General features: G+C 40.6%; 1 protein-coding gene across 5 annotated transcripts in view; it reads right to left on the bottom strand.

Moving 5' to 3' along the window:
- SRPK2 (SRSF protein kinase 2) overlaps window positions 1-13266 on the bottom strand; it is a 152113-nt gene that overhangs the window by 41235 nt on the left and 97612 nt on the right. For all 5 annotated transcript variants that reach the window (XM_068160889.1, XM_068160893.1, XM_068160892.1 and 2 more), the window contains one exon: window positions 2585-2736. In XM_068160889.1, coding sequence (XP_068016990.1) covers window positions 2585-2736 — 152 coding nt within the window. The remainder of the gene's footprint in view (window positions 1-2584; window positions 2737-13266) is intronic.

Below are 13266 nucleotides of genomic sequence, written 5' to 3'. Positions count from 1 at the left end.
AGGGAACAGAGGTTAGTCTGCATTATATTAATAGCTGTTAGTTCTCTCTTTTACATGAGGTGCTAATTCAAACTATTCCAATCTCCCAGTTAAAAATACTGTTACAACTAATTACTAACCACCATGGAATGCAGTGGAGGTGTGAGCAAAATATCCTTAAAAATAAAATTAGCAACGAAAACATCCTGGCAATGGGAATTTACCAGCTAACAGGTACAATGTTGAATACCTTTTCTTTCAATTTTTTTACAATTATATATTCCCTCATCAAAACTGTCCTCCTATGAAATGTCAGGCTGTAGCTGAGTATACATCTGCACCTCACTCAAAAAATCCTAGGAGATGGTCATTTGGAAGATAAAATTAGGGAGAGATACTTCTGTAATGAATTATGATTTAAATCATGAGGGTGGTGGAACACTGGGACATGTTGCCCAGGCCCCTCTCCTGGAGATACTCAAGGTAAGGCTCAATGAGACCCTGGGTAACCTGGTCTAGTTGGGGATGTCCTTTCTGACTCTGGGGAGGCTGGACTGAATGATCTTTGGAGGTCCCTTCCAGCCTGGACCATTCTATGATTTCCAAATATTTATCTTCCACTCTGTAAATACAGGTAAGGTTACCCAAACCAGGCAAGCATATTCAAAACTGATCAAGCAACCTGTCAAAAATAATGGAAATAACATGTCTAAAAGCCGCCTCTGGAATTCTTTACCAAGTAATTTATTAATTCCTCATACTGCATATAAAATAAACAGGAAGCTTGTATGGCCCCAAAACATCGATAGAGCCATTCAATTCAGATTCTTAGGATGATCTTTCCCAGCAGACTTCGAGGAGGAATTATACTGCTCAGTCTTATATGAAATCATGATTAGAAAATAGATAAACCATCTACTGGAACAAGAAAAACACTGATCTCTCAGAAACAAATCATGATTAAGACATCCAAATGAACCAAAACTTGAACCATTTTCACAATACTTCCATCAATTCAGAGCTTCAGGACCAGAACTCAGAAGAACCTTTAAGTATACAGAAGTCCCTTCTCATTTTTCAGGAAATACTCAAGTAGTTATAGTGTAACACACAGATGACTTTAGAAGCATACAGACCTCACTACTGACCTGCTGGAGTCACAGAGACTCTGGTTAAGCAGGTAACTCATCAAGAGGCGGTAAACATAAGACTACTTTTTGTTTGGTTTGTGATCTAGCTTCTCCAGATGGTGACATTTTGCAAGAGATGCTGGAACATGGACAACAGTGGACTGTTTGAAATTAAATGCAGCCCTTACCTCAGGGAGAATTAAGTGGGAGCCTTGAAACACTTATCTCAATGAAATACAGATGTTCACAAATGAACAGATGTTTCAACAGCAAATATCCAAAGAGCTGCCTTGAGAAACAAATGTGTTGTAACAGGAATCATTTTGAAAAAATTAAAACCAAACACACTTCAGCAAAATATTTTTCTTTTTTCCTGATGCAAAACTCAACATTCAGTTTGAGTTTACCATTTGGTTTTAACTACTGCTATTTGTAAGCCACTTGAATCTTTGAAATACCATGTATTAATAAAACTCCTTACACCAAAATGAAATAGTCACTTTCAATTGGAGGAGAAAGAGGAGAAGGAGGAGAAGGAGGAGAAGGAGGAGAAGGAGGAGAAGGAGGAGAAGGAGGAGGAGACAATCAATCTGGGGTAAGGGGTTCTTAATATAGAACATCTCCAGGCTTACATAGGAATTTAGGATTAAGAAGACATCATCACAGGTGACATAGCAAGTGTCTCAATATGAGGAATATAGAATGCCAGATACAGCCAATGTGCATAGAGTGTTTTCTGGCTTTTCAGCAACAATCTGGAGCGATAAAACTTCGATGTTTCTTTAATTAAGCTAATATCCTTGAAATGTAGTACAATAGAAAAGCCAAATTTAATAGACCTGTTACTTATGATTTTTCATGTAAGTATAGTAGACATTTTACCCTAATGGGAATAGACATGCAACTTCGAAATAGTGACACTACTGAAGCAAACTCAGGACACTCAGGCCACTACAAAAATTAAGCAAATAATGAGCTAAAATGAAGATGCAGAAAGCCTCAGGCAATTCTGAGGGCTCTCTGTGGAAGACAGTGTGAAAAAGATATAACACCTTGGGCTGGTTCATGGAAGAGAAAAAGGGTAATAGATTTTAAAATCAATGTAGCTGACGTTAATGACACAAAGGAATTTTGTAACCTTCCAAACGGTGGGAGGGGTTGTTTGCTTTGATTGTTAACTAACACCACTCAAGAAAAGTTTCTTCTCTATTCTTCTAGCTAGGACTCAGAAAGAGAAAAGGGATGCAATACTTGTGTATTTATTGCAAATATATATAAAATATATTTATTAACAAATGAGATATGGCTAAGCGAAAAAGAACTGAAGACCCTTGTGTGTCTGGACCCAAAATGAGTAGCTTCTCATAAAAAAATTCCATAATTCAAGGACAGGTCTCTAAAAAATCTCACAAGAATCAGAGTTAAGACTTGCATGACAATGTTTACCCTGACAGACACTACTGGATTGCACACACCTTTACAGTAATCTGCAGGATCCTCTTGCTCCTCATCATCGGACCCTAAGATCTCCTCCTCTGGCTCTGGTGGAGTGGCCTCTGGCAGGGGTGGTGGTGGGGGCGGGGGTGGAGGTGGAGGTGCAGAGGGAGCTTTCTGTTGAGGCTCTGGCCTGCAAATGAAAGAAAGATCACACATAGTAAATGTAGAGTTCCAGCCCCTCAGAGGGTAGGAAAAAAAAGCCGTGGAAAATACCAGTAGCGTGTGTCTACCATGTTCTCACTGTCATCGTTCACATCACCTGTAGGACTCCAGGGAGGCATGGAGAGGCACCTGACCAGATCAAAAGCAGGCCTCAAATGGATTTAGACATACTCGCTGGAAAAGCTTTCCAAAGACACATCGAGTACATAATCAGATATGGACAAGCATTCAGAATTCCTGATGAGCAGATGAGGTATTAGACCTATCCTCTTGAGCACAACTGAGAATAAATACTTGTTTTGAGAACATCAAGTTATTCAAAACCTCCTCCCTGCTCGCTGAAGGAAGAAAGATCTGATTAATGCACGACACACATGCAGAACACACACAGTATGCTTTAATATGTACTAATTGAGAAAAAAAACAACCAGACAAACAAAAAACAAACAATGCAAAACAAACCAAAATTCCCCACATTAAACAAACACCATCACCTAAGAGATTTTTAAATTTTTTATCCTGGATTGCACCTCCAGTTTGGAAGATTAAATAAAGCTTTACATCCTATTCTGGAAAAGCCTGAAGCCTGTACTTGGAATTTCTACACAGCTACAAATTCCCCACATTTTCAGTCCACATAAAAAAAAATATCCAGGGAAGGATCATATCTGCTTGTTAAATAATTCTTCCACAAACAGGCTGAAGCTGTTATTTTCTGTATCTGCACTTCACACAAGTAAAAAATATATACTTGTCAAATAATACACTTACAAACTACATTTGCAAAGTAACTTAAAGCCTTTGTGCCATCAAAAGCTGCTGCAATTTGCATCTATATCTACTCCAAATTTAAGCCGTCTGAAAAACACTACATTAACAAATGGAAGTCTGTAATTTGCTAACTTTTCAGCTCCTAAAATTTAGATTCATGACTAAAAACTGTATTTATGTTTATCCTACTTCATAATTCTCCCTTCCACTTTTTATTTTTACACACGGCAATTGTTCAAGACAGAGCATTTGGAGTTGAAGAGTACACAGTCAAAAATAAATTCCACTGGCACCGTGTGCCGCCTGCACAGCAGCTGCTCTTACGTCCTTACTTTAAAGGACATCACTGGAAGTTACATGCATACCCAACTGATCTGACTGCTAACCCTTTCCCACAATAACATTTGTCTATTCGTTCAGTAAATGGTCAGAATTAAGAAGGAATACTTGGAACTAATTTATTAATCTACCCAAATGATGTGTTTATGTAATTTTTAACCACATAAAATTTAGTACAGGCAGAGGAGAGACAAGGGATCCATTTGTAGGATCACAGAACAGAACCACAGAATCATTACAGTAGGAAAAAACCCTTAAGATCAAGGCCAACCATAACCCAACTACCATGACCACTAAACTATACCCTGAAGAGCCAGAAGTACACACTTCTTCAACACCTCCAGGGATGGCAACTCTACAATTTCTCCCTGGGCATTCTGCTTCAATGCCTGACCACTCTCCTTCAGTAAGGAAAAGTTTCCTAATATCCAATTTAAATTTCCCCTGGCATAACTTAAACCCATGTCCTCTCATCCTATTACTAGTTACTCAGGAGGAGAGACCAACACCAGCCTCACTATGACCTCCTTTCAGGTCATTGTAGAGAGCAATAACATCTTCCCTTAGCCTTCTCTTCAGACTAAACAACTCCAGTTCCCTCAGCCACTTCTTGTATGCCATGTCCTCCAAACCCCTCATCATTGATTTTCCTTGGACACCCCCCAGGACCCTGATACCTTTCATATGCTGTGGCATCCAGAACTGAACACAATACTCAAATTGTGGCCTCAGCAGTGCCAATCACTTCCCTCCTCCTGCTGAACACACTGATCTTAACAAGAGCAGTCTCAGGCTGCGCCAGGGGAGGTTCAGGTTGGATGTTAGGAAGAAGTTCTATACAGAAAGAGTGATTGCCCATTGGAATGGGCTGCCTGGGGAGGTGGTGGAGTCGCCGTCATTGGAGGTGTTCAGGAGGAGACTTGATGGGGTGCTTGGTGCCATGGGTTAGTTGTTTAGGTGGGTTGGATTGGTTGATGGGTTGGACACGATGATCTTGAAGGTCTCTTCCAACCTGGTTTATTCTACATAATTCTATGTAAAGGCCAAGATGCCATTGGCCTTCTTGGCCACCTGGGCACATAACAACTGTTTGGACTTGCTCCTACTTAACTAAACCACGCTCTTTATTTCCCTTTATGTTTCCTCCTTTGTTCCCAACACATCTCTGTATTGTACACATTGTGAGAAGAGTAAACATAGCAAATGGAAGGGACAGTGTTTTCTCTGACCAGTTAATCTTACTACAATGTTATATTAACAGCCTTCCACTGGTTTCATGGGGACAGCAAGTTGACAGCCCCTGTGCCAAGTCTGATGTTGTGAGAAAGGTTTCATCAACAGCCTTGAAACATCATCTGCTTGAGCACAGGACATCTTGGATACACAGATAAAGAACTACGAACACTTACAAATTATTAATGCTATTGGTGAGCCACAAAAATAAAGCATAGCAACTTTCACTTCAATAGATCTGAAAGTAGTGTGCCAGGTTAACAAGAGCTCATCCATCAGCGCTTCAACTCTTTACTTTGGATGGTACCATCATGTTACTTGGCTCTGACTACAGGTTTCCATGTTATTATTTTGGTGGTAAAAAATATAGCAAAACCTAGCATAGGTCACAGCAATACAGTACACGGTTCCCAAGTTCAAAAATCCATTGAGGTGATGTCACCTTTTGTCTTTTAAGATAACATCTACTGTCTCTCTTTCTTCACAAGACAAGGATAATACTTTAAAGAGAAATGGAAGAATTTCTGGAATTGAGATTCACAAATTTTGCCACTCGTTTTGAAACAGGCATCAAAGGATACCAATAAATTCCTTCCAACAGAGGGAAGAATTGTACAACCCAAGATTTCAATATTTGAATTTATTCCTAGGAAAGAGATTAAGAAAACAGAGCTGCTTCCCAACTCTTACAGTATAGTATCACAAAGGTTGGAAGAGACCTCAAAGATCATCGAGTCCAAGCTGTCACCGAAGACCTCATGACTAGACCATAGCACCAAGTGCCACATCCAATCCCCTCTTGAACACCTCCAGGGATGGTGACTCTACCACCTCCCTGGGCAACCCATTCCAATGATGAATGACTCCTCACCTCGAGCCTAAAATTCCCCTGGCACAGCTTGAGACTGTGTCCTCTTGTTCTGGCGCTGGTTGCTTGGGAGAAGAGGCCAACCCCTCCCTGGCTACAACCTCCCTTCAGGTAGTCGTAGATGGCAAGAAGGTCACCCCTGAGCCTCCTCTTCTCCAGGCTAAACAATCCCAGCTCCCTCAGCCTCTCCTCATAGGGATTGTGCTCAAGGCCTCAAGGCCTTTTGAAGCATTAGCCCCACACAAACTAATCTAAGGACTTACTATGGGCCAAAGAGCATCAGGCGGGTCTCACAGAAACCTCCCTTCCTCCATAATTGTCACACCTAACAAGCAGACATAAAGCACATGCTACCACAGTGGCAAGACTGAAATATAATAAGCATCTCTCTCAAGCTACTATATTTGACTTTCTTTTTTAAAGGTTGGGGTCTCTTCTGTCTCCAATCCTAGCTGTATTTGGTAATCATGAGTGTTTTCTTATTGTGCTTTGTGCACATCAGGAAGAAAGGAAAGGTATTATTTTATTTCCTTCTGTGGGTATTGATAATTTATCTGTTAATAACAAAACACTGACTTAAACTACACACAATCTTTGATTTGTCCTTTTAGCTTTAGCCATTAGGGTGAAACAGGTGGAACAGGTTGCCCAGGGAGGTGGTGGAAGTCGGATCTCTGCAAGTTTTTAAGGCCAGGCTGGATTGGGCTCTGGGCAGCCTGAGCTAGTGGAAAGTGTCCCTGCCCATGACAGGGAGGTTGGAATAAGAAGATCCTCAAGGTTCCTTCTAGCCCTGACAATTCTGTGATTCTGTAAGCTTTGCTTGCATCTTTTGAAGCAGTAAAATATTAGGACATGAAGAAGGGTGAAACAAATGCGGCTGTTACATCAAGCTAAGTGCTAACTCTGCATTATTGGCTGTTTTTGCAAGTTTTTGCTTCAGTTTGGGATTCTTAGCACAGGATTCACAAAGATTGTTCACTTTTACATTTCTAGGGTACATGTGAAGATGAAGTCTCTAACATTTGACTTGGCTGCTTAAATTCTGCTGCCAGGTTGAATAACTCATCCTGGCACCCCGATGCTTGCTCATCTGACACCAGACCACATTTCACTGTGTTAGGTAGGACATCAGTTGACAAAAGAACTCCAGTTTTGCTATTTCTTAGTAGCCCTTTTATTGAAGTGGAAAGACAAACTACAGTGAATGTTTCAGCAAGAATACCATGTGCTAATACAAGCGTCCTGCATTAAAGACTTTATTGCTTTCTACAATATAAGATACACATTTGTATATATGATGTATGCACAGCTCCTAATACATCTCTGGTTTATTACTTGCATCAATATACTTTAAATGTAGAAAAGCAAATGAAAAATGCTTGCAGAAATTCAGTTCCTGGATATGGATATATTCATGTGGTAGTGTAGTTCTGACTGCTGTGTAAGGAATTAACTAATGTGTAAGGTATTAGGTAATAGGTTGGACTTGACGATCTCTGAGGTCTTTTCCAACCTGGTCGATTCTGTGCATGAAATCCCTGAAAGAAGGCTGTAGCAAGATAGGAGTTGGCCTCTTCTCCCCAGTAAAAGAGCAAAAGGACAAGAGAAAACAGGATTTAAGTTGTGCCAGGGGAGGTTCAGGTTAGGTATTAGGAAAAGAATTCTTCAAAGAAACATTTCTCAAGCATTGAAACAGGCTGCCCAGGGAAGTAGTGGAATCACCATACCTGGAGGAATTCAAAAGATGTGCAGATAGGGTGCTCAGGAACTTGGTTTAGTGATGACCTGGCAGTGCTGGGTTAACAGTTGGACTTGATAATCTTAAAGGTATCTTCCAATCAAAATGATTTTGTAACTTTTCTATGAACACTATCCTCCTTTGAGATAGATGCCACTTTATTTAACTTAGATTTCATTTTTCCAGTATAGATTTTCTTGAAATGTGAATTACTTTTTCTTCAAAGAGGACTTGAAAACATCTTTAGCATTAAACCCCCAGACATTATGAAAGTTATAAAAAGCATGTATGCTAACCTTCGTTTTCTTTTCAGAAACATAATTGTCCAAAACTGCAACAACATAACATGCTATTCAAAGGCTACATTATTTCATGTTATTGTTCTTACTTATTTCCTAAAAAGCTGTATGTAACGATATGCATTAGGCGACACACATATGCAGAGTCATACATTTAATCTCTTCTTTTTTTCTGAAGTAACTGCTTAGTACTCTGTGGTCTGCCATCACTAGGTTATTTATCACCATCACAGCATAAATTAATACAAGATGAGACATGATTTCTAGACTCAACAGCATTCTGTCAGTAGGTACGCAGAGAACTGAGCACCCTCACAGGCTGTGATGGGGGGAGAAATCTTACCATTTTATTGAAAGAAGCATTACAAGCAAGTAACAAACACCAGCAGGATGCAACCTTTTAATTACTCTCTTTTAAATGGACAAAAAAAATATTATTTTTTTTTTAAATCATAGGAGCATCCAATCAAAATACAATGAAATCCAATTTTTAAGCTGTTCTTAAGAGGGAATGCTTAGTAAAAGCCAAAAGAAAAACTGAAGCATTTCTCCTCTGCAATGAGCTTTCAGCAAAATACACTGAAGAGCTACATGAAGTCTTACAGAAAAATCAATCACCCACTTTAAGAAATGTAAAATTACTGACAACTTCATTTTACTGTTAGCCGCCATTGACACGTTGCCTGCTCCACGTTCCAGCTGGGGAACAGCCAATAGCAAAAGCAATCTCCATAACATTAAAACCCCAAAATGTCAGGAAAATTACACCACGAGAAACTCAGCAACAACTGTTCGGGTCTTTTGCTGTTGATGCTGTGGGGTGTTTTGCTGCTGCTCTGTTCTGGAAAAGTTAAAACAAAAGCAGTGAGGATGAATAAAAACCATGATATGCCTTCCATATGGGAAGCATCTGAACATACCAGAACTCTACAGCCAGGAAAATAGATAGTAGAAATCTAGAAAATCTTGAGACACAGAGATAGCAAATAGGAAATGACTGTTCACTGCCTCTCCCCACACAAATTGAGCCAAGGTGACAAAAAAAATCTAGAGAAAAAAATTAAATTACCCATGCCACATAACATTTAAACTAAAGCCACTTTCCTTTCCCCTGGGTATCATGGATGAGAGAAGTTAGAAAAGTTCAAATAGAGCTCAGAAAAACACTCCTGGAAGAACAATCAACACATGAAGCCTATCAGCTTGAGATGGCTGGCTGCAGGAGAGTATTCAGCACACTGAGGCTCAGCCTGTGCTCTTCCCCAGGCAACTGCTCCTGGCCAGAGGGAACACAGATGGACCTTAGGTCTGACCTTGTGTAGTCTCTTATCTTCAGACATTCCTCCATTTTCCTCAACAAATGAATGACTTCCACTACCAAAAACAAAACCAGACTTTAGGTCGCTTTATCCAAAATTCTCATAAGCAAAATATATGTATTGTTAATAAAAAAATATTGTTGTTATTATTATTGCTACAATTTTATTATTAGCATCAAGTAATGGATAGTATTGCACTGCAGACAAGATTGCTATACAAAAAGATCATGAAGAAATCTTCCTGTTCTCCACAAGAAACAGGCATGTAACAGGAAGAGTGCTGCCTTATGAACACTGCACTGCAGGCACAATAAACTACTGAATTCATTAATGATTACTTTTAGGCAAATAAACTTTACTTTAGAAGTAGCTAAGATCCGTACCTGATTTTCCTTCCTTTAAGAAAGTACTGCCTCAGAAGAGAAAGAGACTGAGTTAAACACACCCAAAAAAAATCATAGGGGAGACAAAAATTGGTTATGTTAAGCGAAGAACTATCTCTGAGGGGAAAACTAAAGTCTCCTTAGGATTTTCAGATGAATAGAATCACAGAAAGAGTAGAAGAGGGTGGAAGAGACCTCCAAGATCATCCAGTCCAAGCTTCGACCCAGCACTGAAGGGTCAATACTAAACCATGGCCCTAAGCACCAGGTCCACATGCTGCGTAAACACGTCCAGAGATAGTGAGTCCACCACTGCCCTGGACAGACCACTCCAATATTTGAGAACCCTCTCTGTGAAGAAATATTTCCTAACATCCAGTCCCTGGGGCACTTTGAAACCATTTAAACCATTTCCCTTATTCCTGTCACTTGCCACCAAGGAAAAGAGGCTACCCCCTCCTCACTCCAACTTCCCTTCATGAAGTTGTAAAGAACAGTGAGGTCTCCCCTTAGCCTCCTCTATTCCACACTGAACAACCCTAGCTCCTTCAGATGCTCCTTGTAAGCCATGTGCTCCAGGCTCTTCACCAGCTTTGTCGCTCTTACACTGAGATTTTTTTTTTGCTAATAGAAAATACAATTAAAAGGAGTTAAACAACCCAGTCACATATTTAATAAAACAAAATTCTGCATAACCTGTATAAGCCCCTTGACATGTCCACAGAATCCCTTCAGGGAATGTGAAATTGAAGGTGCCGGGGTGGGGGGGGGGAAGAATGGGAGGCAGGGAGAGGGTAAACATCAGGAAAATATACTAAAACTTCCTAATGCAAGTATGTAGGCTGCAAGAAATCCGAGTGGGTGTAAGTCCTTCTGGAAGTTGCTCCAGCTATACTTCTCTCCAACTCCAGAAGGCAAGAATCTCACATGTGCTACAGAACTCAAGTCTGAAATCTCTATATACAACTTCCTTCCAGCTGTTATTAATTGTTTAAAGACTCAATTGCTTGCACCTCTTTGATGTTTGTTCAAATGGTGTCTTAGTTTAAAAAGCAGACAGCTATAATTTTACACACACCCCTATAAGAGTAAAATAAAACACTCTTGTTGAATTGGAAATACAGAATTGTATTCAAAAATATACAGAAAAAATATAGAATACATGAATCCTTAACTCCTAATACATATCCCAAGAGAATACAGGGTACATGAAAACCTTCCCCCAACTAGAGTAAACCAAAAGCCCCACTGCTTCTTTTCCCCCTGCCACTGCCTCCCTTCCATTAGGCCTAAACAGGCCAAAATAGCACAGGACCAATTAGTCAGGCCTCTGAAAGCCACAAACAGGCCTGAGATACTCCCCCATGTTACCAGAGAAGGGCTCCCAAAGGAGACCAGAAAGAAGGCAGAAAAGAGAGCAAGCTAACCATACGGCCTGCTTACAAAGAGACAGCAGAATCAGGGGATAGAATAAACAATTTACATTTTCTGGTCCATCCCTGGACCTTTCTGGTCCTTCTGGAGGTCTCCCACTCTGTGGTTCTTAAAAGCACCCATCCTTAAACCATAACAAATGGTGTCTGCTTTACCAGTTGGATTCTTGCCTGTTTTCTCCAAATGCAGATTTAGCTTAATTAGACAGGTGCCTTTAACAGTGAGCAATTTGAGCCAGAAACAGCCTTAAATGAAGGCTCTGTAAATAAATCCACAGGCACAACAGGCAGCAAAGACACAGAACAGATCAAAACAAATCCCAAGTTCGTGCTCAAGGAACAAAGTTCTGCTGGATAATCCAAGTACGATTTTTAAACTGGTCATAACTTGGAATAATTTAAAATGTTAATAGTTATGATCAATTATTTGCAATTTATTACAATTATTCTTAATTATGCCAAAGGTCATGTCGCTGTTTTTAGAAACAAAGGCTCTAAGCCCAGAAGGAAACAGAGCATAAGGAGTCATGTCTAACGCCAAGAAATTGCTTGCTTTACATTAGGAGTGCTACTTGTGTTCTTATACTAATGCAAAACTATACTACAATTTGTAGAAAATCCATGAACACAAAAAGAAACTGCTGGCATGTCACAAGCATCAAACAGTATCTACAGCCAGCCATTATCAAACAAAATTATCAGTCCTCTTGGGACTTCACATTCCTTCAAAAGATACCATCATACCACCAAACACTAGGAAAAAAAACTCCTGGAATGAAGCAAGCTGAGACACAGCAGCTTCTGTAACCTTGAACAAACAGCAAAACACAGAATGAATTTTTCATTCTCGTGCTGCTTATTAGCTTTTAGGAGGCAATCTTTGGCTTCAACATATACACAAATGCCAAAGAACTTTGTCATCTTCTGTTCAGAACAGCAGGTAGCTATAAATGAGCACAATTTCAAGCAGGGAGTATTGCAGTCCCATCATGCCAACACCCAAGCCTAGCAGCAGAATGCTAGAGTAGACAGATTTCTCATTTTCCACTCCTCACCATAAAGCTTCTCCCTTGGAAAATTAATTTATGAACTGGGCTGCCCCATTCTGCTGCCACATTGGAGGCAACGTGAGCAGAGGGAGCACATCACCACATGGATGTGCTGAGGGGAACCAACAGCAGCCTACTGGAAAAGGACTTGGGAGTGCTGATGGACAAGATGCTGGACATGAGCAGTGTGAGCTTGCAGCTCAGAGCACCAATGGCAGCATGAGCTGCATCAAAAGCAGAATGACCAACAGATGGAGAGAGATGATTCTGTCACTTTACTGTGCTCTGATGAGATCTCACCTGGAGCGCTGCAGCCAGCTCTGGAGCCCTCAATATGGGAAGGATACAGACCTGATAACGTGGGTCCAGAGGAGTGCCCTGCAAAGAATCAGGGGGTTGAAGCACCTCTGCTATGAGGACAGGCTGAGGGAGCTGGGGACGTTCAGCCTGGAGAAGAGAAGGCTCCAGGGAGACCTAATAGCAGCCTTCCCGGCACCTGAAGGGGGTCTACAAGATGGATGGAGAGAGACTACTTTAAAAGGCCTGCAGTGATAGGATGAGGGGCAGTGGCTTCAAACTAGAGAAGAGTGGATTTAGATTGGATGTTAGGAACAAGTTCTGCACCATGAGGGTAGTGCAACACTGGAACAGGTTGCACAGGGAGGTGGTTGGGGCCCTATCCTTAGACATATTCAAGGTAAGGCTTGACAGGGCTCTGGGCAACCTGATCTAGTTGAGGATGCCCCTGCTTACTGCAGAGGAGATTGGACTTGATAACCTTTGGAGCTCCCTTCCAACCCAGACCATTGTGATTACATTAGATCACGTGTGATGCACTAAGGTCTGTCAGGTCTGCAAATATTACAGGATTTAGCTCTTTGGGGCTTTCTACAACACAGAATTACATCGAGTTCCCAGAATTAACTGGTTTCAAGCTCTGAAAGTCAGACCCAAATGAAATGTCATTCTCAGGTATTGCAATCCTGTTAAAATGTTCTTAAGACAGGTGCCAAAATCTATCCAGAAAGAAATCCAGGGTATTATGTTTTCTTCCTCAAATACTGTT

This window comes from Melanerpes formicivorus, unplaced genomic scaffold, assembly GCF_026170545.1.
Source record: "Melanerpes formicivorus ecotype bairdi unplaced genomic scaffold, bMelFor1.0.p_v2 SCAF_54, whole genome shotgun sequence".
In the NCBI taxonomy this organism is placed as follows: domain Eukaryota; kingdom Metazoa; phylum Chordata; class Aves; order Piciformes; family Picidae; genus Melanerpes; species Melanerpes formicivorus.
This window is presented reverse-complemented; position numbering and strand designations above follow the sequence as displayed.